Genomic DNA, 25,358 nt, shown 5'->3' on the forward strand with positions numbered 1-25,358 from the left:
CCCATCCCTGCTGTAGAAGCAGCGTCTGTACCGGTAAACAGTGCCACCTACAGGATCAAAGCGCAATTGCAATATTTGAACGCAGGATGGAATAGACGAGCACGCGACGGTGCAGCCAACTTCAGCGTCGGCGTGAACGCGCACGCGAGACGAGACGACCCTTTGGTGTTGTGGGGGCTTCCTTCCTTCCTTCCTTGGCAGCTTTCAGAGACGCGACCATGGGCTTCTACGGGACCTTGAAGCTCATCTTCTACAAGGTGAGTCAGCGAGCGGCAAACATTTCCCACCCAAAAGAACCGAGACGAGCGTGCGCGCGTTGTCGATGACGAGGCGCTTTGCGATGCGCGTGCGCGTGGCCCACTGCGGCTCGGAGGAAGAGGAGAGCGCTCGTGACAAGAACCACAAAAAAAAAAAAACGACGATGGCAATAATAACCCGAATGACATCTTGGAGAATTGATTGCTCTCGTCTGAAAATCTCGCTCACAAATGGGAATTGCTGCGTGATTGTCACCTTGCACGTGATGGCGAAGGCTTTGCTATGGCATGTCTGGGCCAGAACATTCCCAGTTTGAATTGAATTGCCATCAAACATTCAATGTGCACTTGTCAGCGACAAATTTTCCACATTCAGCTGCAAATTAGCAATATGTCACTTCCGGTTCACTTTGAGAAGCCAGGCCAAAGCAACCGATGGAGCAGTCAGCCAATCGAGGGGGCTTAAACGTGATAAACTGCCGTTGAATGCTGATGCCTTGACTGCAGGCCTAGCTTGGCATGGCTACGTTTCGAAGCTCAACGTTGAATTTCTCAAGATTAATATTTTGAAAGGATGGAGTTGTCTGTTTGTTATTGACACAGATATACTTCCATCTATACCTTTTTGAAAATGAGAGCTACTTCTTGGTTGCTCATTAATGCGAAGGGCTCCCCTGATACACTTCTGAACAATAATAATATTAATTAAAAACAGAAATATATGTTATTGACAATTTATGATACAATTGAATTGAACACATTGATGACCCCTTGTGTAGCTCATGATGGAAAAAGTCCCTATATAATATAAGCGGCAAATGCTGAAAAATGCTTGTTTTGCTGTCCTCCATTCAGGTGAAGAGGAAGCTGGATTACGGTCCCGACGGTCGGCCGTTTTCCTCAGGAAAGAAGCATTGCAGAGGCGATGCTTACTTCAGGTACCCTGGGACACTGCGGCGTCCGAATGCTTACGACTGTTGGCTTATTCAGCTTTCCTTCCTGGCTTCCTTTGGGCTTGCAGTCCTCCTGGCGCGGTTCAGAGCGCACCCACCACATTTGGGGAACTCCGACTGGCCAACGGGCATTCGGCTCAGCGGCGGCGCGTCACCTCGGGCCCGCCCCCTCGCGGCCTGCAAGACTGGCTTCACACCTTTCAGGCACTGCCCTCCTCTCCTATTGGCGTGTTTGTTGTTGGAACGCTCGTGAGTGTAGTTGTCAGAGTGACAAAGATGAAACCAGAGCAGTGTTGTTTTTTTTTTTAATTTGAGAAATCACACCATAAGATAAAAGTTTAGGGCCTGGTTGATAGGTGAACCGATTTAATCGGATGATATTAGCTCTTTTAAAATTGTCAGTTTTTTTTTTTTTGACAATTGTTTTTTGTTTACATATTAACTCATAACAACTTAAGAAAATGATAAAAAATTAAATACCAAAGAACAAAGTATTATAAATCAGTCATCTTTTATTGACGTAACTATTTAGGGACCAAAAATAAAATATATGAATTTTATTAATTTCATATTTTTTTTAAATTAACTGGCCAATTAATCGGTTATTGGGAATTTGTTTTCCCAAATATCGGAATCGGCGCAAAAAAAAATAATCTATATTGGTGTGGCCCCACTAAAGGTGTAAATTCTGAAACTTGATGATCTGGTCTCCGTTCACTTATAAATGGACCAAAGTTTCTTGTGCTGCCATCTAGTGGAGCGGAATTTAATTGTTTAGCCATTCTCTATGTATTAATGGTATCGCTAAATGAACATTGAATCCTTTCCCATGGCTGACCATCAGTCCTGCTTGAAGATCTATCCCGGTGTTGGGCAACGTGTCAAGTGAACAATTACATCCTGGTGTGCAGGCATGGAGTGGACCCGAGAGGCTGCTGGCGCTGGACCACTTGATCGATGTGTGTGAAACGGGCCATCTCAAGCACGTGATGCAGCTCATCCAGCCGCACTTCCAGAGGGACTTCATTTCCCTGCTGCCCAAAGAGGTCAGATTGCAGATGGCACACAAGCCCCCCCCCCTCCCTCTCCCTTTTTACACACACACACACACACACACGCACACACGATACATGAACACCCCTGTGTGTGTCCTCAGTTGGCTCTGTACGTGCTGAACTTCCTGGCTCCCGAAGACCTGCTACGGGCAGCCCAGACCTGCAGGTACTGGCGGATCCTGGCCGAGGACAACTTGCTGTGGAGGGAGAAGTGCCGTGAGGAAGGTGAGTCGGCCGGTCATCAAAGCCATCGAGAGATCGACGCAAGTTTTCTTTTGTCAGAAATTGTTGCAGATTCAATCTTAATTATCACTGCTTCCACTGTTTCTTACGCTGGTAGTTTAACTCATTCACTACCAGCCGAGTAAAAAAAACAAAAAAAACTTTATGTAATTCTTAATCTGACGTTTGTTGTCTCTTACGTGCGTAGGCGTGTCCGAGTGCTCGTCACCTCGCCGCAGGAAGTGCGTCACGTGGAAGTCGACGTACATACGACAACACCGCATCGACGACAACTGGAGGAATGGGGACGAGCGCCAAGCCAAGGTACACACACACACACACACACGCGCACGCGCACACATAAACGTGGGGACTGAGTGCGTGTGCCTGCAGGTGCTGAAAGGTCACGACGACCATGTGATCACATGTCTCCAGTTCAGCGGTGACCTCATTGTCAGCGGCTCTGATGACAACACGCTCAAAGTGTGGTCGGCCATCACCGGCAAGGTGGGAGTTGCCTGCCACGTCCCAATTAATCGCGGGGTGTGCACACTTATGCAAACACTTTGTGTGCATTTCCGATGTTGTGCTCAGTGTTTGCGTACGCTGACGGGCCACACGGGCGGCGTGTGGTGCAGTCAGATGGCGGCCGCCGTGGTGATCAGCGGCTCCACCGACCGGACGTTGCGTGTGTGGAACGCCGACAGCGGCGAGTGCGACCACGTGCTGCACGGCCACACGTCCACCGTGCGCTGCATGCATCTCCATGGCAACCGGTAACAACACGTCCACTTTCTGTACAGACGTTGCACATTTGCTTTATGACTTTTCGGACAATTTGTATCCCTTAGGTTGGAAAACATAAACAGCGGCGTGTGCATGTGCGTGTGTGTGTGTGCGTGTGCTGGTGTGTGCCACTTTCAGGGTGGTGTCGGGCTCCCGTGACACGACCGTTCGGGTGTGGGACGTGTTGAGCGGTCGATGCGAGCACGTGCTGACGGGCCACGTGGCGGCTGTGCGCTGCGTACAGTTCGACGGCCGCCGCGTGGTGTCGGGGGGCTACGACTACATGGTGAAGGTGTGGGACCCCCAAACGGAGGCGTGTCTCCACACTCTACAGGGACACACCAACCGAGTGTATTCACTACAGGTATACACACACACACACACGCATACGCACACACACTGTCTCATCTGGTCGTTGGTTAGCCACAGTTCGGCCATAAAACAAATGATGATTCTGCAAACCAAGGATGATCAAGTACCGATACCAGGTATCGACATTGGGCTGATACCGCCCTTATTTTAAGGTGTTGGGCACTCATAGTGGCTACCGATACTAGCCACTGATATTTAAGCGAAAAAAAAAATCTAAAATCCAGTACGTCCTCCTCGGCAGTCACATTGGCGAAGCATGATCTGGGTCAGAACGTCAGCTCTTTGCTCACAATATTTGATGATTGTGCTAAATTCAATTTTATTATATCAAAGCAGCGCCAGTGGTGTCAACCTCATTTTTGTCCTGTGCCACATTGTAGTTACGGTCCGTTATGACTGTGAACCCATTCAGTCATCATGATCTGATCCGCTTATTCTCACAATGGTTAATTATCATGTTATTACATATATGTACATAACAAATTGATGAAGCGCTCATTTTAAAATCACAAGTAAAAATGTTGACTTGAATAAACACGAGAACTTCGAAAGGCCTGATCCCCATTCTGTCGGTGTGCTTTGTGCAGTTTGATGGCGTTTTTGTGGTGAGCGGCTCGCTTGACACGTCCATCCGAGTGTGGGACGCGGAAACAGGTGGGATGTTTGATGGCGTGTGAAGAGGGGGCTGTGATTTCCACTAGCCGTGTCTCCCCGCAGGCGCCTGCGTCCACACGCTGACCGGCCACCAGTCGCTGACCAGCGGGATGGAGCTGCGAGACCGCATCCTGGTATCCGGGAACGCCGACTCCACCGTTCGCGTGTGGGACATCCGGACGGGACGTTGTCTGCACACCCTGCAAGGTGAGGCGTCGGCGCCGTGTAACGCGAGCCCGTCACTGACGGTGCGTCGCCGTCAGGTCCCAACAAGCACCGCTCGGCCGTGACGTGCCTGCAGTTCTGCCGGGGTCTGGTCCTGTCCAGCTCGGACGACGGCACGGTCAAACTGTGGGACCTCCGAACGGGCGCCTGGGTGCGCGACGTGGTGGCGCTGCAGAGCTGTGGATCTGGTAAGCGCCGTTTTTCACACGCGTCGTTGTCTGAGGTCGTGCTTCTGAAACCAATTTGAAGTATACGGTGCCCTCCATAATTAGTGGCAACGCTGCTTAAGATGTGTTCAAAGCCTTAAAATTTGCGTTTTTTTATTGAATAAGCATACTCTCATGCAGAAAAATGTTAGAAATGGTTGACCAGACAAGTCAGTCAGTGTCAATCCCCAGACCTCAACCCCATTGAAAACCTGTGGAGCGAGCTAAAGATCCCTCTTACTCTATTTTCCCATCTCGTGAAATATTACGAGAAGATTCGGTGCTCTTTTGTTGAACCATGTGGCAAATACAACGGTTCAGCTTTTCTGTGGATTTTTCTTTCACCACTAGGGGCGCTCTATAGTTCAGAAAATATGCTAAATAAATCTTGATTTTTTTTCTTGGGTCTGTTCTGTTTCAATGAGCAAAGTTGTTGCCGTGTTTAAAGGCACTGGTTTAACAATCTGTTTATGTACATTTACAGTACAAAATCATTCTGTACATGCAATAAACAACTTTTTTTTTTTCAACATAGAAAACTGCAGCTTATTGTCTGGTGCAGCCTATGTCTTTTTTTTTTTTTTTTTAAATTTATTTATTTATTTTTTTTTTTTTTCGGAAAGAGTTTCTGCGGCTTTTATGCAGTTGCGCCTTATGGTCCGGAAAATACGGTGCTTGTTTGTCTAAATTGTAAACTTTGAGGTTGGAATATCATAACAGGAATTGGAAATTGTCAATATAGCAACACGGTAAACAATCCACTTTTCACGACCAGGTGGCGTGGTGTGGCGCATCAAAGCCTCCGACACCAGGCTGGTTTGCGCGGCCGGCAGCAGGATGGGCACCGAGGAGACCAAACTGCTGGTGCTGGATTTCGACCTAGATGATCCGCAGACGGACCAGAGCGAACAAACCGAGTCGGACCAAGAACCCGTCGCTGAGGATTCCGTTCATTAAAAAACAAATTTGTCGCCGGATCCGCGTTTTGACGACGCAAAACATTTCCGGCACCAGAAAGTGCTGACTTCCCATTGCTGCTAACCAACGAGGAACTCCATCCACGCCAGACCGGTCCAAATGGTTGACATCCCCAGTGCACGCTTTGCTGGGATCGCTTTGCTCTTGTTGACTTTCCCGTGGCCAAAATGTCTTGCTATCGCGAATTAGTCTGTAGTTTGGGGACTTCGTCGGCTGTAAAGAGTGAGAATATGATTGCCAAATCAAAGTGTTTTCACTGGAATGCAAAAGAATCACTTGATTATTCTCAATATATTCATGAGGAGGAACTCCACCCCCGCCGCCTGCCAGAAACAAAGCTAAACACTTGCATCCACTAGATAGACGCAGGTATGTATATGTGTGTGTGTGTGTGTGTGTGTTTGGGTCGCAACTGACGATTATTATCGATTCATCTGCCAGTTATTTATTTTTTAACTTGATTAAATTTCCATCCCTTGATTGAAAAGTACGACGTTTCAAATTGATGATTCAAGCTGCTGCTTTAGTCTGCGGCATCTGTCAGAAAATTGGCCAAAAAAAAAACTGTGAGAATCGTTTTCCATACTAAACGATTAATCCATTTTTTAAAAAATCGATTAGTTGTTGCACCCGTGGTGTGTGAGAGTTGTAAGATAGTGTAAATCCAAGAAAAGCGTGTACATATTGTGCTTTTGCTAAACTAACGGCGAAACGGTGCAGATGTCAATAAAGACGACTTTTTGAAAGACGTTGCAGGCACAACAGCGACAGTTCATGTTTAAAAGAAGTTTATTCGGGCACAGACCAGGGGAGGCACAACTGTGGCTCTGGCAAACATTTTAAAGTACAAAGAAGAAACAAAGTGAGCACAAGTCCTCGGAGCGCCGCGTATCACCTGATAGTTCGGTACATCATGAAGTCCACGGTGGTGCACGGCGGGAACTTGCCCACGGAGCTCTCCTGCACCGGCGTGTACACTTTAATCTGCCGCATGTGCGTATCTCGGCCGTTCTGGTGGTTGGCCAGCACGGCGATCTGGATCATGAAGGTCCGGACGGGTTCGTTGCTCCGCTGGTTCAGGAGCGACACGTGAATCCAGCCGCTGGGCTCCACCATCTCCAACTGCTGCTCGCACCAACAAGAAGAAAAAGATGAAGAAGAAAAGCAAACGGGTTGTCAGGTACGTAGCGCGATTTCGTTCTCTGAATACCTTCAAGACACATTTTGAATCCAAAGAGAGCAACACAGATGCTTTGTTTGGATGAAAATCATCCAGCTTGAAACAATACAATGTGTTAAAATATTTAGATCATATATTCCATCGATGACCACAGAGAGGCAGAGACTCTTCACTGAGATGTCTCAACTCCTCTGAGCTCATCAGTACAGCACTAATGGTAGTCGATCTTTTCGTCTTAGTTTTAGTTTTTTATTCGACATTTTTTTTAGGGAGCAGCGTTATGCACTGTCAATTTGAAATGTCCCGTTTTGGAATAAAGGGATGGAAATCCAAACATGTTATTCGATCTCATTCATCGATTAATCGATAAGGTATTTGCCCGTAAAAATAATCTTTAGTTGCAACTCTATGGTAGATAAAGAATCATTACGTACTACTATATTGTCTGTCTTGTTATGTTGCTGCACCAATTGTGTTCCATCCATTGCAAAAAGGATGTTTGGTTTTAGAGTAAATTTAAACAGGAAGTGGCGGGAACAACTGCTGACTAGTCCGGAATGAGTGAATGATTTCAAACAATGCAAAACATAAATAGCAATAATTCATTAAAAAGCAGTAAGTTATAAAACAAATCAATGATAGTGTGCAGTAATAATTTACCCTTTCCTGAATCACAGCCAAGAGAGTTTTGATATAGTGGACTGTAAAAATCGAGATATGGACCTTCTCACCCTGACTTCATGCAGGTCGTGGAAGTTGTTGCCCACTCTGACGGAGATCTTGCTGGGCGTGTAGCTCTCGTCCGACTTGTAGTCTGCATAGATGCACAGCATCTTCACCGTGGTCCTCCTCCTGCATGGACGCAGCAGTGAGACGACAAAACGGTGGCGCACAAAAGGGAGCAGGGACACTAGCGCGTACCTAAATTGGATGTTGACCAGATGTGGTTGGGATCCGTCCGACTGCCAGTATGTCTCCAGGTTGTCGTCTCTCAGCTGGTCCACACCGAACCCTGAGGAAGGGGAAAAGTGGTCAGGTGATGTCAGATCATGGACCAGTATGAATTGCAAACTTGCGTACTTGGTTGTGTTTTCATAATCCTTGCCCCCCCTCCCACGCTTCAGGTTATTGATACATTGCACTTACATTGGGTAAATATTTCTTATTGTTTTGTTATGTCAATAACTTCATAACAGTCATGTTTTTCTTTTCCTCTCTTTTTTTTTTTTTTTTGGGCGGGCAAACCTCATTGGGTTCTAAAACTTCTGGAGGTGGGAGCTGACCCGGTTTGCAGGATGACAACGACCACACCGCCTGCGAGCCGATCTCCCGAACGGTACCGGTCCGCTCCAGCTGCTTCGGGTCGGCTCCGGGCGGCGTCTTGCTCGGCGTGGCCATCTTCTGATCTGAGGAATGAGAAATATAACATAAGAGCACAAAGCGGACTGCATTGACGTCTGCGGATCTGGCGAAACAGAACCTGTATTACACACAACACTTGTGTTGCTAATTTTTACCTTTGTAGCTAAACGCCCCCTCAGTCCGTGTTCACGACTTTTTGACGCGGTTTACGACGGGCCCCTGCTGCTTAGAAACAACATTTGGTGTAGGAAAAGTTGCGAAATTCCACTACTGTAATGTAAAATAGCGCAGAAGATGGGAGACGCTTCTGCTTGTTGCTTTTCTTCTTTGAATAAATTTTCGCTTGTACTGCCACCTTCCGAACTGGAGCGGAAAGCAGTTGAACGGCACGAAGTCATACATTAATGAAATGAGAGAGACTGTTACTGCTGTTTGTCGTTGCCATTTGTAAGTATAAAAATATGGAGTCATCTCTAAACGTATCATGTGGTAATTGCCTTGTTGGATCCTACTCAAACTAACCTCTGATGAACAAAAGACATTTGAAGGATGGATGGAAGGATTTTACTTCATCTTAAAAAATACAGGAAATTATTTCTATAGATGTTTTGTTTTACGTTTGTAATACCAGCAATTCGACATACACGTGTTACCTTGTGTTATGTCGCTGAGATGTTATATGTACTACCTTGAGGTTGGGTCCGCAAACGCCCCACTCGGATTTACTGACGTCACTTCCAATCGGACACTGTCCAATCCGGTAGGTGCCGCCGGTGCCATGTTGTGATGGTTGAGGAAATCGATTGTGGCCGAAGTTCACTCGGCAAAGTGGATCCAAAACTCCACTAAAAGCACAATTTGACAGTGACCATGGAGGTAAGAGGGAGTGTGATGCCTATTGACGTAAAAATGATCACGACATTTGTCGTCATGAGTGATGGCTAGCGGCGATTAAGAAACATAAACAAAATATATTGCCTGTTATAAACTAAGGGTTGTCGTAAATCGTGATTTTATTTGACTCCACGCAATTTGTATGCGTGTGTGCTTGTGCGCGTGTTGTGGACCCCAATGAGCACACCTCTAACTGAAGCAAGATTAACTTTATATTTGTTGCGCGCGATGCAACACTCGCCGGGTGTGTCGCGTTTGTCATCGTAAAAGCACACGCCAATTGAACTAGTTTGGAGTTTGACAGCGTTTCTGAGTAAAGCTTTCGATACACGGCAGCGCTGTGGAGTAGTGGACTGTTGTCCGAAGGAGGAACTCAGCTGCTTTTATTTTGAAACAAACATGGCTGCATATCCGCCGTGTCATTACGCGTACCTTGACTCCACCTCCCCATCGATGGCTCGGGTTCCATTGAGCAGCCTGGGCCGTGCCAGACGTCGGCGATTTGTGTCGGACGCGACGGTCACGCTTGAAGTCGTTTGAACCGGCGGTGACATGCCGGGAGCCTGGTAGTTGCGTGCCGGCTGACTGGGAAGAGAAGTGGCGTTTGTTTTCGGGGGAGACACACAAGCAAACAAGCAGACGAGCGATCGCCGAGTGAGCAGCAATACCGCAGCCTTGCGTCAAATCCGGCTAAAAGCTAAACGGTCGTACGACGTGGGAAGAACCACGTTAGGAGGGGTTATTTTGGGCGTCCACATGTTGGATTGCCGCTGTCGCCGATTCTGTTGGCTTTTTGTACATTCTGTCGAAAGCATAGAGTGACAATATTATTGTGATTATTGAGCCACGACTCGCCGTTCAGTTTTATTTTTATTTATTGGGGTCCGGGGTGGGGGGCGTGATGGACCTGAATTTTTACTCCCATCTTACCGGCGGAAGCGGGCAGCACGACGGCGATCCAGAGTTCCTGGACCCGCAGTCCTTCAACGGATTTGACACAGACAACAAGGTGACCCGAGCGTGTTGAATGGGGTGCTGTAGTCATTTGTAATCCACGCCTCGCCGATTTAATTAATTACTACTGCCTGTTTCCATCTTTTAATACACTTGCCATTATTGCAGTTCCCAGGTGGCAGTGACAACTACCTGACAATTTCCGGGTCGGGTCACCCCTTCCTGGCTCCGTCAGAGGTAAGTAAACCGTCCAGTAGGTCCCGGGTCATCTGACTGTTACTACTGCTGCATCTCCCCCCCCCCCCTTCCAGACCTTCCACACTCCCAGTCTGGGCGATGAGGAGTTCGAGATCCCTCCCATCTCACTGGACCCGGATTCATCCCTCACTGTTTCCGACGTGGTGTCTCATTTTGGGGAGCTGTCGGACGCCAGTCCGTCCGACAATGTGGTGGTCCCTGGGAATGCCGTGGTGGAAGGCGATGACCCGTCTTTTGCCTCCACTTTTGTTCACCCCCCTTCTCAGGGTCTGGAGCACCTGAGTCTGGGAGTCATCAACCAGTCCGGAGGTGCCCTGTTGGGCTCGTCCCTGGGAATGGTAAGGACATTCCCGACCGAACCGCGGTTGGTTGGACGCACACAACCACGCTCCTCTCCTTCCCGTGTGCGCAGGATTTGGGTCATCCCATCGGCTCGCAGTTTAGCGGTTCGTCTCCGGTCACCATTGACGTTCCACTGGGAGACATGAGCCAAAGCCTGCTGGGCTCCAACCAGCTGACCACCATCGACCAGTCGGAGCTCAGCGCTCAGCTGGGTCTCGGTTTGGGGGCCGGGAATATTTTGCAGCGCCCACAGTCGCCGGAGCGCCCGCTTTCGGCCACGGCGTCACCCACCAGCTCGCTGCAGGATGACGACATGGATGATTTCCGTAGGGTGAGTTTCCTGCTTTATTTGTAATTGGATCAGAGGATGAATATAAAGGAATCATCTTCAAGCATGAATATTTTTCTTTTTTCATAAGCAGACAAGCACGCATGTTAGCCGACCCATAGAGGAGGGATATTAAAACTTCAGATATTCAACTATATTTGCATAAATGTGGTTGTTTTTGTCAGAATGGTTCTGTATTTACGTTCCCTATTCAGATCCAACCTTTGGTTTTGTAAATTTCTGGTTTATATAGTGGTTTTGTATAGTTTTGTGATGCGACACATTCTTCTCTCCCCTCCCATCAGAGCATCCTGGTGGAGTCTCCGGTCTCTCAGACCTACTGCCCCGGAGTCATCTCCCTGGACCCCACTTTGGCCGAGGCGCCGTCGTCCGGCCCCTCCTCCGGCATCTCGGCGCTCACCGGCCGCAAGGGAGGGGGCGGCAGAGGTGGGAAGGCGGGGAAGAAGAAGGAAGACCCCAAGGAGCCTCAGAAGCCCGTGCCAGCGTACGCGCTCTTCTTCAGGGACACTCAGGCAGCCATTAAAGGACAAAACCCCAAAGCCACCATAGGAGACGTTTCGAAGATCGTGGCGTCCATGTGGGACAGCCTCGGGAAGGAGCAGAAGCAGGTCATGTGCTCGATATGTCTGCGGGGCTACTTTGACTTTCGAGTGACTTCACAAGCAACAAATAGTTCTCTTCTCTCCTGCAGGTTTACAAGAGGAAAAATGAATTGGCCAAAAAGGATTACTTGAGAGCGCTTGCAGAGTACAGGGCCACCCTCAATTGTCAGGTGTGACGATCTTATTTGCTCATGAGAGCGGCCGACATGTTTTACTCTCCAACCGCCTTTTCTACAGGTCCCCATTGAAGTGTTGGATTCAGCGCCGTCGCCGCCCCCAGCGGCGCCCCCGGCCCCAACCCCGTCTCGTCCAAGCCGAGCCCAACAGTACAACCCCGAAGAGAACACTATCACCAACATCTGCACTTCCAACATCATCTTGGACCTTCCTCAGGTCACCACGCGCTCCCGCACGGGTGCCATTCGACCGCAACCTCCACCCGATTCCAACCCGCCCACCGTCGCCAAGATCATCATCAAGCAGACGCAGCTGCCCTCGGGCGGCGTGTCGGTCACGGCCATGCCCGTCTCATCGTCGAGACAACCGCCGCCGCTGCAGCAAATGCACAACACGCCGCCGCCGCCCAGGTTGCAGCAGATGGTGCACGCCCAAGCTCCGCCCCCCCTGCAGGCCAAGCCTCGGGGAGGCGGCGCGGTGGCTTCTGCGGCTCCCCCGCCGCTACAGATCAAGGTGGTTCCGTCTGTACGTCAGGCGGATCCCGGCACGCCGCTCATTGTGACATCGGCTTGCGAAACGTCGGATTTGGCCAAGGTGGCGGGACAGTCGGGCGCCGCTGCTGCCGTGACAAGAGGCGGTGAAATGATGGAGACCGAGGAAGGGGTATGTATCTTTGACTTTGTAGTTTGGCCCCACCAGAGGGCGCTGGTGGCAATGTTAACCAGTCTCTGACTGGCCCTCTCGCATAGTTTTTATGAAGTCCAAATAAAATGGAGTGATGGTGCAAGGAATGGTCGAAATGCTAAGTGCAGTGTGAAGAATCCTTTAGATTAGGTTTCAAATGTGATCCTCATTTGATGTTGTTGTTCTTGTTTTGATAAAACTCCGTTTTTTTTTTTAAACTAACACTGATGTTGCCAATGTCGCTTGTGTGTCAGATGGAGGTGGAGGTGAAAGTGGCCCCCGGGCCTGGCATCACACCCGCTGCCAGTGCAAACATTTGCGTGCGCACCGGTTGCTCCAACCCAGCAGTGGACAGCAAAGACTGGGACAAAGAGTACTGCAGCAACGAGTGTGTCGCCACACACTGCAGGTGGATGTTCCTTCAAACTTTCTTGTTTATTATTTATTTATTTATTTATTTTCCTCAATGGCAGCTTTTATCTAAGTTTCCCTTACCTACTCCTCTCCAGGGACGTGTTCACAGCCTGGTGCGCTATCCGAGGGCAGAATTCCACAACAGTCACCTAGCGGAGGGACCCTTGTGACCGGTCCATTCATCAATCAGTTTTCTTTTTTAATTTTTCTTTTTTTTTTTTAAATATTTTTAGTGCTTAACCTGTTCAGGGTTAGAGGAAGCTGGAGTCCATCTCAGCTGACAGCGGCTGAAAGGTGGACTACACATTGGCTTGGTCGCCAGTCCACCCACTGGGCACATAGAGACAAACAACCATTCACACCGACAGTCGGTGACCCCGTCGCATGACCAAGGACAAGTGAGCGAGTGAAGTGAAGGCCAGATGAGGCTCAGGTATCGGCACACGTCTTCGATCCTGTTAGGAGTCGAGACGTTGATGCCAGGCGTTTCTTTATTCCGCTCTTTGCGAAGATTCAACTGTGTGTTTGTGTAATATTGAGGATTGAGGTGTGTGAGTGAAATGTGAAAAGTGAGCTCCTCCGTAAACATTTGGGCAGCAGCTTCCTTGTGTGTTGACAAAGAAAGTGAATCAAACGCATCTTATACCATCACGCACAATTTTTAATTTTTTTTTTTTTTGTTTGTCATCTGGCTCGATGGATCACGTTTGTCGCTCTCCTTTGTCGTGTTCGCGAGGTGACCACTAAAAGGCAGCTTCCGACTTGAGTGGGGATAAAACCGACTTTCGGTATGAACACAAGTTTTAGTTTGGGTTTACAAGAGAGGGCTCAAGGTTTTTTAGCGAGGTGGTCGCCAATTCGTACAAGCGTCCTTTCAGGACAAAGCAACACTCAAGAACTGGTGCTACGATTTCAGAAAAAAAAAAAAAAAAAAGTCCTCTCGCTTGGATTATTGTTATTAACTGTGATGCATATTTCGTGTTGTGTGGAACAACTGAGGTGAAAGTGTCATGAGTGAAAAATACATCAATCCTGTTGATGCTACTGAAAATGAATTTAAGAGCATTTAATAAAAAAAAAAAAAGAATATCAAATATTAAATGCTTGTGGGCTGAGGAATTCAGCAGGAACGGGGGATGGCTAATAAAATATTTTATGTTTTAATATAGCTGGTGTTTTAATGTCTTGTGACCTCACAAATGATACCAAAGAGTTCAGTTTTATCTTTTTGTGTGTCACAATAAATATAACTGCAGGAGTGATTTGAGCAAAAAAAAAAGTGACTGTGCTCTTGAAAGTGGAATTAAATCCTTCTCATTTTTGCTTTTAACCATTCAAAATCTTTAATGGCGTCAGATATATTCATAGATTATTCTTTATGCCACATACATACAAATACATCTACATTCATAAGGTACACACACAAATAATTCAAACTTAAAAATGTTATAAGGTAATAATACCCTTGAAAAGGTTAATATTTTACATTAACACTGATATTGATGATAATTTATAAGCAAATCAAACAATGTAAACAAATGAAGGAACACTGAACAACTACTATTGAACTGCTACATATTTGCTAGTGGAAGCAAAGGCACATTCTCAGTCACCGCTGGCAGCACCTCTAAGTGCCACAAACCTGCAAAAACACAAAAAACAAACATAAATATTTCATTTCCAAAGCAAAAGAGGTCCAATTTAAAATCTTGAACGAAATTTACCCGACAGAGGAGTTTTTAATGTTTTTTATGTTTGATTTTGATTTGAATAATTGTGTGTTCTGTGATGATGTTGGTAATCAAAACCATTAGTTTTTTTTTCCCATTGCAATGTTGCATATTCCTTCTGGAGTGATTTAGGGAGTTGGTTGCAATCTGAAAATGAAGAGGCTATTTAGTTTAATGTGTTTCAGGAAGATAAGAAATGGGAATTTGTCTTGAATGTTTTGTATTTGAGAACAAAGCCGTGTCTACTGCACTGCAAAAATAACTTCTTAATTTATTTGTAAATCTCTGACCTTGATCAGGGACAGAAAAGCCCTTTGCCTATTTTCTTTATTGGAAATGTTTGATTTACTGTAGAAAGCCTCCTTACAAATATAATATCTGTTTGCTATCTTTTATTTTGTTTTCTTTTATGTTATATTTTGAATTGCATTTTTATAGTTCCTATTCTCAATCGATGTAAAGAGACGTTGTATGTTCATATGGGTTCCTTTTTGTTTGTTTAATTGTTCCAAAAAAAACCTAAACTTTTACTTCCGTGTCATCCTCTCGCTTTTTTGTCGCGAGATTTGAGGCGGTTGACGACGTTCAATGACCCAGGCGGGAAAGACCCAGTGTGGCGGGAAAATAGCAGAGTAGTCAACACACGACAGGGGGCGCTGTTGAGAGACGCAAAATAGGACAGGAAAAGAATCACAACATAACAGAAATTAATAAAAATAATAAAAAAATAAACTAAAGCATGACCCCATCCCAAAAAATGTAAATAAAAAGGATGAGATTTTGAGCTTAGAAGTGACAATTTTATTTTATTATTATTATTTTAGACACTCAGAAAAAGGGCGGGGGTTCAGGAGGTGGACTCGTTTATTGGTGCGCGTGTTCGGAAGGAAGAGAAACACGAATCCGTTACATTTCCTTTGCCTATCCACATCTTAAAAGCGAGTGGTATTAGCGGCGGCATCATTTGTGCGCGGAGGAAGAAGAGGACGACGCCGCGTCGTGTTCGTTCACACGCATCATCATCATCATCATCTTCCTCATCTTCACCATCCGGCCTGCTGAGCTGAACGCGAGGCCGGTGGCGGCGGCGGCGGCAGAGTGTGCGGCACCAGACTCACCATGGCGGCTAACCTGGACAAGGAAGCGTACTACCGGCGGATTAAGAGACTCTATGGCAACTGGAAGGTAAACATGTGAGCGGCACTCGTAGCTGCCGGTCCAGTCGAATCCAGATCACTATTAAGCTAACTAGCCCGCTAGCTAGCTCGCTAGCTAGCACAGCACCGAATCAACGCAGTTGCTATTCTGCAAAGGTGCGCGTCGTCGGGGCAGAAATTGCACCCAGGCAACGCGCTACCACCAAGAAATTCCTGACAGTCGATTGCGCTGACGTTTTGTCGCCACGACCAGCAATTCTGCTTCATGCTAGTGCTAGCAGGCAAGTGAGTGGTTGAGAGGAGGCGTGCAAATAGGCAAGAGCAGCTCAACTTTTGTTCTCGAGCGTAACACATGGTCCGCATCAATGTGTTGGAAGTCACACGAGATCTGTATGATCAGACGGGGCATTTAAAGACGATGCCAGTGATATATGTCAAATTTCCCAGAGGCAAACCTTTGGAAAGTTTTCACTTTTTAAAAGAAGTGAAAGTGCACCTATATGGGTCCATTATTGCAGCAAAAGCCCGATCCACAAATGTGTAAAAAGAATCCGTATCTGTAACCACAGTCACAAATGTGTAATGTGTATTATTTGTGACTTTTGGTACAGTCCTGCCGTAGACTGATGACAAAAGCGTGTGGCGATTTGCAAATGCGTATCTGGCTTGTGTATAGATCGGTAGTTACATATTCAGACCACAAGGGGACGCTAGTGCCGAGTGTCCCTACATGCCAGACCATTATTCGTTTTAAAGATGCATTTTCGCTGTTAATTTTTCTCACTTAACTTGATTAAAATTGAGCAAGCCAGCTGTAATTGTCAGTGACTCAATTCGAAAGACTTGTCATTATAAGCTTCTATATCATATTTTTCTTCCCAGAAAGGAGAGGATGAGTTTGGTAAAGTTGATGCCATTGTGGTGTCTGTTGGAGTGGATGAGGAAATTGTCTATGCCAAATCCACAGCCATACAGGTGAGAGCATGTGGTTCATGAATCAGCCAGTACATAACGAGGCCTTGTCTTATTAACGCTCTTAATCTGTCTTCAGACTTGGCTATTTGGATACGAGGTGACGGACACCATCATGGTCTTTTGTGATACCAAGATCCTCTTCCTCGCCAGCAAGAAGAAAGTGGACTTCCTGAAACAGGTGGCCATAACGAAGGGCAACGAAAACGCCAACGGTGTCCCGCCCATCACTCTTCTTACCAGAGAAAAGGTAAGATGCGCCGACCTACCCTCATTCGACTTCTTATAGGGGAAAAAAAAAAAGTAACGTTGGTGGACGCCGCTTGTCTTTCAGAATGAGAGCAATAAGCCCAACTTTGACAGGATGATAGAGGCAATTCGCGGCAGCCGTGAAGGGAAGACTGTTGGTGTGTTTAGCAAGGACAAATTTCCCGGCGAGTACATGAAGAGCTGGAACGACACGCTCACGGCCGAGGGACTGGAGAAGGCGAGTCGAGCTTGGCGGCTGCCGGCCGGGCATTTCCCCAAAGGAGTGTGATGTCACTTCCTCTTTGCTTGCAGGTGGACATCAGCGCCGTGGTGGCGTACACCATGGCGGTGAAGGAGGACGTTGAGCTCGGCCTGATGAAGAAAGCGGCGGCCATCACCAGTGAGATGTACTCCAAGTTTTTTAAGGAGCGAGTCATGGAGATTGTCGACGCGGATGAGGTGAGGACGCCTAATTCGGGGCAAAAACGGCATCCGCCCCCTCACCTGTTTTTTTCCCCCGCCAACAGAAAGTGCGCCACAGCAAACTGGCCGAGTCTGTGGAAAAGGCAATCGAGGAGAAGAAGTACTTGGGTGGGGTGGACCCTTCTACTGTGGAGATGTGTTACCCTCCCATCATCCAGAGCGGCGGAAATTACAGCCTCAAGTTTAGCGTCGTCAGGTAGGTCGTTAACTGCCTCTTAACAGTTCATATGGTTGTTATTGTATTATTATTATTTTTTTTCAATATAATTGTCACGACTCAAGTGTGTTATGCCGATTCTGATATCTGAAGTCATATCAGAGCATGAAGTATACACAGAAGATCCGGCATATTGTCCAAGAACCGAAATTCTTATAATGCCCAAAATTTGATTCAAGCCAAAGAAGTAGGAGACTGCTAAATGGATTTGTTTTCTCCCGGCCAGTGACAAGAACCACATGCACTTTGGTGCCATCACGTGTGCGATGGGCATCCGCTACAAGTCGTACTGCTCCAACCTGGTGCGGACACTCATGGTGGACCCCCCCCAGGAGATGCAAGACAACTACAACTTCCTGCTGCAGGTGGAGGAGGAGCTGCTGAAGGAGCTCAAGCACGGTGCGTTCATGAGCTCGGCGATGGGCGCCGTGGGACTTTTTGTTTGTTTATTTGACTTGGGTGCTTTTCCCCAGGTGTGAAAATCTGTGACGCGTACAACACTGTTCTAGAATACGTAAAGAAGGAGAAAGTGGATCTCGTCGCCAAGTTGACCAAAAACCTCGGGTAGGTTCCCGGGAAGAATGGCGCACCGTAGCACGCTCGTCTCACATGTGGATCGTTTGCAGGTTTGCCATGGGCATCGAGTTCCGAGAAGGTTCTTTGGTGTTGAACTCCAAGAATCAGTACAAACTGAAGAAAGGTACCAATGTCGTGTTAAATTCTGACCACAATAGTGGCCAGTGGCGGGGTTTTTCATTTCTTTCTTTGTTGGTGCGTGTGCGTGTGTCTGGCAGGCATGGTGCTGAGTGTCAGTTTAGGCTTTGCCGACCTTACGAATAAAGACGGCAAAAAAGAAGAGCAGAAGAAGTATGCCTTGTTTGTTGGTGACACGGTGCAGATCAACGAGGTGAGTTGAACTCACGCAAGCTGGTGCAATCCCTTTTTTTTTTTTTTAAAGAATCGATTTGATTTTTAGAAAGGATTAAAAATTAACTTGGCAATAAAGTTTTTCAAAATCCTTTTTTTGACGACTATTTCTAAAAGTGTTAATTATGAAACAAAACCAAATAGAGCGAGTGATTCATTCGCCGTTTCTGAAGCGAAAAGCTGTTTGATGTAAACTGATGAACATGATTTGATAATCGATTTTGTTTGTCGTCGGTTGTTGCCCCACAAATCGTGCGCGTGTGGCGGTGACAGGAGGAGGCGGCGACAGTCCTCACGCCGGTCAAGAAGAAGATCAAAAACGTGGGGATCTTCCTCAAGGTAAGCGCAACTTCTCGACAAGTCCCGCTGTTGTGTGGCTGCCGTCTTCTGAACGCGTGGCCTCTCTCAGAACGACGACGAGGAAGACGAGGAGGAGGATGGCGACGATGCCGAGGAGCTGCTGGGGAAGGGCGCTCGCGGCGCGGCGCTCCTGGCCGACAGAACCCGGGTGAGTTGACGTGGCGGTGCGTTGACCTGATGCGCACGTGAGAGCTGCTGACTAAGCGTGTGCGTCTTTTTGGTCTTTACTAGCTACTTGGGAAGGTAAGTAGTCAGCATTTCATTTCAAATCCCTCGCTGATGACAAAAAGTGTTTTCTTTTTTTTTGTGCCTGTGTATTTGTATATTCATGTTTCCATGATCAGCATTTCACCACCGCATGTGTGTTTGTGTTTCGTGTGTTGATCCACCCATGACGTGAATTTGTGTGTGTGCTCAGAATGAGATGACGGCAGAGGAGAAGCGGCGCGCCCACCAAAAGGAGCTTGCCAACAGTTTGAACGAGGAGGCCAAGCGGCGACTGACGGAGCAGAAGGGCGAGCAGCAGATCCAAAAGTGAGTGTCGGCTGCAGATTAAAATCAGCAGCAGCTCGAGAACCGGACTCCACTTCCGACAACTTCCTCTCTCTTTAGGGCCAGAAAATCCAACGTGTCCTACAAGAACGTGTCCCAGATGCCCAGAGAGAAAGACATCCGAGATATGAAGATCTTCATTGATAAGAAATACGAGACGGTCGTCATGCCCATCTTCGGCATTGCCACGCCCTTTCACATCGCCACTATCAAGGTACGCCATCTCGGCCTCCTTTCTCGCCACTTGCCGAGTTTGACTACTCCTGACCTCTGTTGTGGTTGGCTAGAACATCAGTATGTCTGTGGAAGGAGATTACACGTACTTGAGGATCAACTTCTACGTTCCCGGCAGCTCCTTGGGCCGACAGGAAGGGAACATCTTCCCCAATCCGGACGCCACTTTTGTTAAAGAAATGTACGTATTGGACTGATTTGTTTTAATGTTGAGAATAACGTGGGCGCGTCGGTAAATTTTGCCGGACCACCCGTTCATCATCGTCACCCTGCCTTTTTTAAAATTTATTTATTTATTTATTTATTTTTAACTGCACTTCCGTCCGGCCGGCACTCTTCTTCTTAGCCTTTTTCTTCATCTCAGTCGTCTTCGTCTTCCTGGTCTTGGCATCGCGTCACCAGATGGACTAGTAATGTTCGACGTGAATTTCCAGCTGTCAACTGACGCTTGTTTCTTGCGCCTTTAGCACGTACCGCGCGTCCAACCTGAAGGCGCCCGGCGACACCTCGGTGCCATCCACCAACCTGCAGAACGCTTTCCGCATCATCAAGGAGGTGCAGAAGCGCTACAAGACGCGGGAAGCCGAGGAGAAGGAGAAGGAGGGCATCGTCAAGCAGGACTCACTGGTCATCAATTTAAATCGCAGCAACCCCAAACTCAAAGACCTCTACATCCGACCCAACATCGCTCAGAAGAGGATGCAGGGCTCGCTGGAGGCGCACACCAACGGTAAGGTCGGAGGTCGCGCCTTCGCCCGCGACACCCTTCTTCGTTTCAATCCTGCTGGTCTCCCCGGCCAGGTTTCCGTTTCACGTCTGTCCGCGGCGATAAAGTGGACATCCTTTACAACAACATCAAGCACGCCATCTTCCAGCCGTGCGACGGCGAGATGATCATCGTCCTGCACTTCCACCTCAAGGTGCCGCCAGGTGCTCGAGGGAAAACGCGGCCACGTTCTTCCCGAGTCAGGCTGAAGAGTGTCCACTTTGCTCTCCCCTCGTAGAACGCCATCATGTTCGGCAAGCGCCGCCACACTGACGTGCAGTTCTACACGGAAGTGGGCGAGATCACCACCGACCTGGGCAAGCACCAGCACATGCACGACCGCGACGACCTCTACGCCGAGCAGATGGAGCGCGAGATGCGGCACAAGCTCAAGTCGGCCTTCAAGAACTTCATCGAGAAAGTGGAGACGCTTACCCGAGAAGAGCTGGAGTTCGAGGTTCCCTTCCGGGACCTGGGGTGAGTCTCGCCGCCTCTGATGTAACGACCCTTGTTAAAATTCATTTGTTAAACTGTTTTCAAGCAATTTATTCCACTGGAATATTTGTTTTGAATCTGTCAGCCATAGTAACATGCACTCCAATGTGTTTGCAGCTTCCAGGGCGCCCCCTACAGGAGTACCTGCCTGCTGCAGCCCACCTCCAGTTCCCTCGTCAACGTTACGGAATGGGTGAGGGAACACAGGCGCACCTGTTTTTAAACATGGCATGCAGATCACAGAAGAAACACATTTTGAACGGCAACACTATTAAAGCCTAATCCAAAATCATGAACGCACGCAGCCGCCGTTTGTGGTGACTCTGGACGAGGTGGAGCTGGTCCACTTTGAGCGTGTGCAGTTCCACCTGAAGAACTTTGATGTGGTTATCGTCTACAAGGACTACAACAAAAAGGTCACCATGATCAACGCCGTGCCTGTCAACTCCCTGGACCCCATCAAGGAGTGGCTTAAGTAAGAACGCCCTTGCCGAAAAGGCACCCGCCGCACCGGTTTCAGCAAACCTTCTTCCTCTCTTGTGCAGCTCGTGCGACATCAAGTACACGGAGGGTGTCCAGTCCCTCAACTGGACCAAGATCATGAAGACCATAGTGGATGACCCCGAGGGCTTCTTTGAGCAAGGAGGCTGGTCCTTCCTGGACCCGGAGAGCGAGGTCCTTCCGGCACTCATCCGCACCGCGTGGCTTTTCGCTGCCACCCTCGGCTCAATTTGTGTCCTTTGCCCACAAAGGGGAGCGGTGCCGAAGAAGATTCCGAGTCCGAGATGGAGGACGAGACATTTAACCCCTCTGCCGACGAGACGGAAGTGGAGGAGGAAGACAGCGATGAAGACTACAGCTCCGAGACGGAGAATTCCGGTACGTTTGTGCCCCATCTCCCTCGAACGCCCGTCGATGCGAAACTTGCGTCTTGACCAATAAAGCCGTGCGACGTCGCCTGCAGACTACAGTGCATCACTGGGCAGCGAGGAGGAGAGCGGCAAGGACTGGGACGAGCTGGAGGAAGAGGCCAAGAAAGGTGCGTGGCGCTTGCTCATCTAATTGTCAGCAGTCTTGGGTTCAACTTGGGCTGTCGCTGTTGAATAATTTTGAAAACGATTATTCTAGCAGTTATTCCTTCGATTAATTGAACAATTTATGTTGAGTAAAATTTTGTTGCAAAATATTTTTTTCTGATTAAGGAATTATTCTTAATTTATTTGGTCTATTAAAACAATAAAAAAAAAAAAACATTTTATATAGATATAAATGGATGGATCGATAGAGAGATAATATAGCCGTATACCATCGACTCGGGACGTTGTGAGTCGGTGGGGAGAATACTTCGAAGACCTCCTCAATCCTACTGACACGCCTTCCTTTGAGGAAGCAGAGCCTGAAGACTCCGTGGTGGACTCGCCTATCTCGGGGGTTGAAGTAACCGAGGTGGTTAACAAGCTCCTCGGTGGCAAGGCCCCGGGGGTGGATGAGATCCGCCCGGAGTTCCTTAGGGCTCTGGATGTTGTGGGGCTGTCATGGTTGACGCGCCTCTACAACATTGCGTGGACATCGGGGACAGTGCCTCTGGATTGGCAGACCGGGGTGGTGGTCCCCCTTTTTAAGAAGCGGGATCGGAGGGTGTGTTCCAACTATAGAGGAATCACACTCCTCAGCCTCCCTGGAAAGGTCTACTCAGGGGTACTGGAGAGGAGGGTCCGTCGGGAGGTTGAATCTCAGATCCAAGAGGAGCAGTGCGGTTTTCGTCCTGGCCGTGGAACAGTGGACCATCTCTACACTCTCTACTGGGTCCTGGAGGGTGCATGGGAGTTCGCCCAACCAGTCTACATGTGTTTTGTGGACTTGGAGAAGGCGTTCGACCGTGTCCCACGGGGAGTTCTGTGGAGCGTGCTTCGGGAGTACGGGGTACCGAGCCCCTTGATACGGGCAGTTGGTTCCCTGTACCACCGATGTCAGAGTTTGGTCCGCATTGCCGGCAGTAAGTCGGATTCGTTTCCAGTGAGGGTTGGACTCCGCCAAGGCTGCCCTTTGTCACCGATTCTGTTCATAATTTTTATGGACAGAATTTCTGGGCGCAGTCGAGGCGATGAGGGGATCCGGTTTGGTGACCTCAGTATTTCAGCTCAGCTTTTTGCAGATGATGTGGTACTGTTGGCTTCCTCAGGCCGTGATCTCCAACTCTCACTGGAGCGGTTCGCAGCCGAGTGTGAAGCGGTTGGGATGAAGATCAGCACCTCCAAATCTGAGACCATGGTTCTCAGTCGGAAAAGGGTGGAGTGCCCTCTCCAGGTCGGGGAGGAGATCCTGCCCCAAGTGGAGGAGTTTAAGTATCTTGGGGTCTTGTTTACGAGTGAGGGGAGGATGGAGCGAGAGATCGACAGGCGGATCGGTGCAGCCGCCGCTGTGATGCGGACGCTGTATCGGTCTGTTGTGGTGAAGAGGGAGCTGAGCCAAAAGGCGAAGCTCTCGATTTACCGGTCGATCTACGTTCCTACCCTCACCTATGGTCACGAGCTGTGGGTCGCGACCGAAAGAACAAGATCTCGGGTACAAGCGGCCGAAATGAGTTTCCTCCGCAGGGTGTCTGGGCTCTCCCTTAGAGATAGGGTGAGAAGCTCGGCCATCCGGGAGGGACTCGGTGTCGAGCCGGTGTTCCTCCACGTAGAGAGGAGCCAGATGAGGTGGCTCGGGCATCTGTTAAGGATGCCTCCTGGGCGCCTCCCAGGCGAGGTGTTCCGGGCATGTCCCACCGGCAGGAGGCCCAGAGGACGACCCAGGGCACGCCGGAGAGACTACGTCTCCCGGCTGGCCTGGGAACGCCTGGGCATCCCTCCGGCAGAGCTGGAAGATGTGGCTGGGGAGCGGGAAGTCTGGGCTTCCCTGCTGAAGCTGCTGCCCCCGCGACCCGACCCCGGATAAGCGGCGGATAATGGATGGATGGATAGCCGTAAACTTGGCCAAAAATGGCCAGGTAGTAAAATTGAGGATGAAACCCAATCTCATTTTTGTCATACGCAGCCGACAAGGAGAGTCACTACGAGGATGAGGACACGTCCAACAAAAAGCGAAAGAGCCGCTCGTCGACGCTGCCGCCAGTCAAGAAGAAGAGGCGGTCCTAGACGTGCACCGCCCCAGCCCACCCCGCCCTCCTGCACTCTGACTGGCTCACACCATGTGTGTGTGGACATGGAGACCGCCCGCCCGCCATGTCACGTCACGTCATCATGGTGATGAACCAGCAAAGTTCATTTTCTCTTCATTCCTCATCCGTCTAAATTGTGTATGTGTGTCTGCGCGCGCAAAATGCGTTTTTACCACCAATGTTTCTTTTGGCTCCCAAAGAAAACACGTGACACGCCTCAGTACAAGTGTTTTTCGGATGAGCCCCGCCCTTGTGTTGCGTGCAACCGAGGACGTTCAACAACTTTTCATGGGGGATGTTTTTGTTTTGTTTTTTAATGGGGTTTGTAAACAACACACACACACACAGTCTGCCCCCTCTTTCTTCTTTTCTGAGTAGATGTTTGTTGTACTTAATTCTAAGAATGATTTTGTTTTTTTTGTAATAAAATAAAAAGGAAGAAATGACTTGTTTGTGTGGACTTGTTTCTGAAGTGTCAAGAGCAGGCACTCCCCCCCCCCCCCCCCCTCTAAACTGCCTCGCGCATCTACCAGCATAAATATTTGCATTTTTCAATATTTTAAATTTTTCGCATTTTGCATTTCCTGCCTCCATGGACTCCCCATCGTCAAGTTGTCACTTTGTCGAGGTTGTTGCTTGTCATGTTGCATTCCTCGGGCGACCATCTCAGTCTTTCAAGCTAAACTTTCAAGAATGTGATCGATACCCAATGTTGATGTCGCTTCTGTTTCATTTCAATGAGGATCACACTCGCAAAGAGTGAGATGGAAGTTTTTTTCTGATCTATGTATCTGGAATCCAGCGGCACCCCCGTGGCCTGATATTTGTGCCACTAAAAACTGAATCTAAATATCAATTTGAATGTGAATTGCTTAACTTTAATATTTGAATTGAAAATTGAATTACATAAATTGTGGATGGAAAAATTCTGATTCAAACTAAGCAATTATGCAATTTATGTAACTCAATAATTCACTTTTCAATTCAAATCAGTTTTTAATTCAAATATTCAAATTAGATGATATTCAGATTCAGTTTCTCGTGGCACAAATATCAGCCCATAGTTGACAACAAGACTGCCAAGAAGAATCAAGAAAAACTGAGGATGCAATTCTCTTCCGTACATAATAGT

The 25,358-nt window shown here is 48.2% G+C and overlaps 4 protein-coding genes across 6 annotated transcripts; 3 read left to right on the forward strand and 1 right to left on the reverse strand.

Moving 5' to 3' along the window:
* The first annotated feature begins 11 nt into the window (after nt 1-11).
* Nucleotides 12-6,574, forward strand: LOC148338767 (F-box/WD repeat-containing protein 7-like). 2 transcript variants are annotated; one of them, XM_088292898.1, is made up of 13 exons: nt 12-257; nt 1,113-1,195; nt 1,279-1,414; nt 2,122-2,256; nt 2,367-2,490; nt 2,696-2,811; nt 2,881-2,994; nt 3,082-3,263; nt 3,412-3,637; nt 4,233-4,299; nt 4,363-4,506; nt 4,563-4,712; nt 5,506-6,571. In XM_088292898.1, exons 1-13 carry the CDS (start codon nt 219-221, stop codon nt 5,685-5,687), a joined length of 1,698 nt encoding a protein of 565 aa, XP_088149024.1. In that variant the 5' UTR covers nt 12-218; the 3' UTR covers nt 5,688-6,571. The 2 variants fall into 2 exon arrangements, with proteins under 2 accessions (XP_088149024.1, XP_088149023.1); XM_088292897.1 differs by having other exon boundaries at nt 2,696-2,994; nt 5,506-6,574.
* Nucleotides 6,480-8,623, reverse strand: anapc10 (anaphase promoting complex subunit 10). Its single transcript, XM_088292899.1, has 5 exons — nt 8,406-8,623; nt 8,172-8,294; nt 7,810-7,900; nt 7,620-7,740; nt 6,480-6,833 (listed from the first exon to the last, which is right to left on the reverse strand). The coding sequence occupies exons 2-5, from the start codon at nt 8,284-8,286 to the stop codon at nt 6,600-6,602; spliced, it is 561 nt and encodes a 186-aa protein (XP_088149025.1). The 5' UTR covers nt 8,287-8,294; nt 8,406-8,623; the 3' UTR covers nt 6,480-6,599.
* Nucleotides 8,624-9,002: 379 nt separating this feature from the next.
* Nucleotides 9,003-15,007, forward strand: LOC148338769 (TOX high mobility group box family member 4-B-like). Of its 2 annotated transcripts, none has more exons than XM_088292895.1 (9): nt 9,003-9,126; nt 10,267-10,335; nt 10,410-10,694; nt 10,769-11,029; nt 11,332-11,655; nt 11,739-11,819; nt 11,887-12,489; nt 12,765-12,919; nt 13,020-15,007. In XM_088292895.1, the coding sequence occupies exons 1-9, from the start codon at nt 9,121-9,123 to the stop codon at nt 13,075-13,077; spliced, it is 1,842 nt and encodes a 613-aa protein (XP_088149021.1). In that variant the 5' UTR covers nt 9,003-9,120; the 3' UTR covers nt 13,078-15,007. The 2 variants fall into 2 exon arrangements, with proteins under 2 accessions (XP_088149021.1, XP_088149020.1); XM_088292894.1 differs by having other exon boundaries at nt 9,006-10,153.
* A 497-nt stretch (nt 15,008-15,504) lies between these two features.
* On the forward strand, nt 15,505-24,447 carry LOC148338770 (FACT complex subunit SPT16-like). Its single transcript, XM_088294765.1, has 24 exons — nt 15,505-15,839; nt 16,694-16,786; nt 16,863-17,033; nt 17,118-17,270; nt 17,345-17,491; nt 17,560-17,711; nt 17,959-18,131; nt 18,206-18,296; nt 18,359-18,432; nt 18,527-18,639; nt 18,933-18,998; nt 19,069-19,167; nt 19,438-19,553; nt 19,632-19,785; nt 19,859-19,986; nt 20,273-20,535; nt 20,607-20,725; nt 20,810-21,048; nt 21,184-21,259; nt 21,372-21,541; nt 21,612-21,741; nt 21,819-21,945; nt 22,031-22,105; nt 24,103-24,447. Exons 1-24 carry the CDS (start codon nt 15,774-15,776, stop codon nt 24,201-24,203), a joined length of 3,096 nt encoding a protein of 1,031 aa, XP_088150891.1. The 5' UTR covers nt 15,505-15,773; the 3' UTR covers nt 24,204-24,447.
* The last annotated feature ends 911 nt before the right edge of the window (nt 24,448-25,358 follow it).

This window comes from Idiotropiscis lumnitzeri, chromosome 4, assembly GCF_059441095.1.
Source record: "Idiotropiscis lumnitzeri isolate Australia: NSW breed Sydney's pygmy pipehorse chromosome 4, RoL_Ilum_1.0, whole genome shotgun sequence".
In the NCBI taxonomy this organism is placed as follows: Eukaryota; Metazoa; Chordata; class Actinopteri; order Syngnathiformes; family Syngnathidae; genus Idiotropiscis; species Idiotropiscis lumnitzeri.

Bases quoted from the DNA above. Each gene is read 5' to 3' on its own strand.
- LOC148338767 (XM_088292897.1), top strand. From the start codon at position 219: ATGGGCTTCTACGGGACCTTGAAGCTCATCTTCTACAAG. The intron at 1,415-2,121 runs GCACTGCCCTCC...CCTGGTGTGCAG, and splicing joins ACTGGCTTCACACCTTTCAG to GCATGGAGTGGACCCGAGAG. The intron at 2,257-2,366 runs GTCAGATTGCAG...GTGTGTCCTCAG, and splicing joins TTTCCCTGCTGCCCAAAGAG to TTGGCTCTGTACGTGCTGAA.
- anapc10 (XM_088292899.1), bottom strand. From the start codon at position 8,286: ATGGCCACGCCGAGCAAGACGCCGCCCGGAGCCGACCCGAAGCAGCTG. The intron at 7,901-8,171 runs GTCAGCTCCCAC...CCCCTTCCTCAG, and splicing joins GTTGTCATCCTGCAAACCGG to GGTTCGGTGTGGACCAGCTG. The intron at 7,741-7,809 runs GTACGCGCTAGT...GCGTCCATGCAG, and splicing joins CTGGTCAACATCCAATTTAG to GAGGAGGACCACGGTGAAGA.
- LOC148338769 (XM_088292894.1), top strand. From the start codon at position 10,046: ATGGACCTGAATTTTTACTCCCATCTTACCGGCGGAAGCGGGCAGCAC. The intron at 12,490-12,764 runs GTATGTATCTTT...CTTGTGTGTCAG, and splicing joins TGATGGAGACCGAGGAAGGG to ATGGAGGTGGAGGTGAAAGT. The intron at 12,920-13,019 runs GTGGATGTTCCT...ACTCCTCTCCAG, and splicing joins TGTGTCGCCACACACTGCAG to GGACGTGTTCACAGCCTGGT.
- LOC148338770 (XM_088294765.1), top strand. From the start codon at position 15,774: ATGGCGGCTAACCTGGACAAGGAAGCGTACTACCGGCGGATTAAGAGA. The intron at 18,433-18,526 runs GTACCAATGTCG...TGTGTCTGGCAG, and splicing joins TCAGTACAAACTGAAGAAAG to GCATGGTGCTGAGTGTCAGT. The intron at 19,786-19,858 runs GTACGCCATCTC...GTGGTTGGCTAG, and splicing joins TTCACATCGCCACTATCAAG to AACATCAGTATGTCTGTGGA.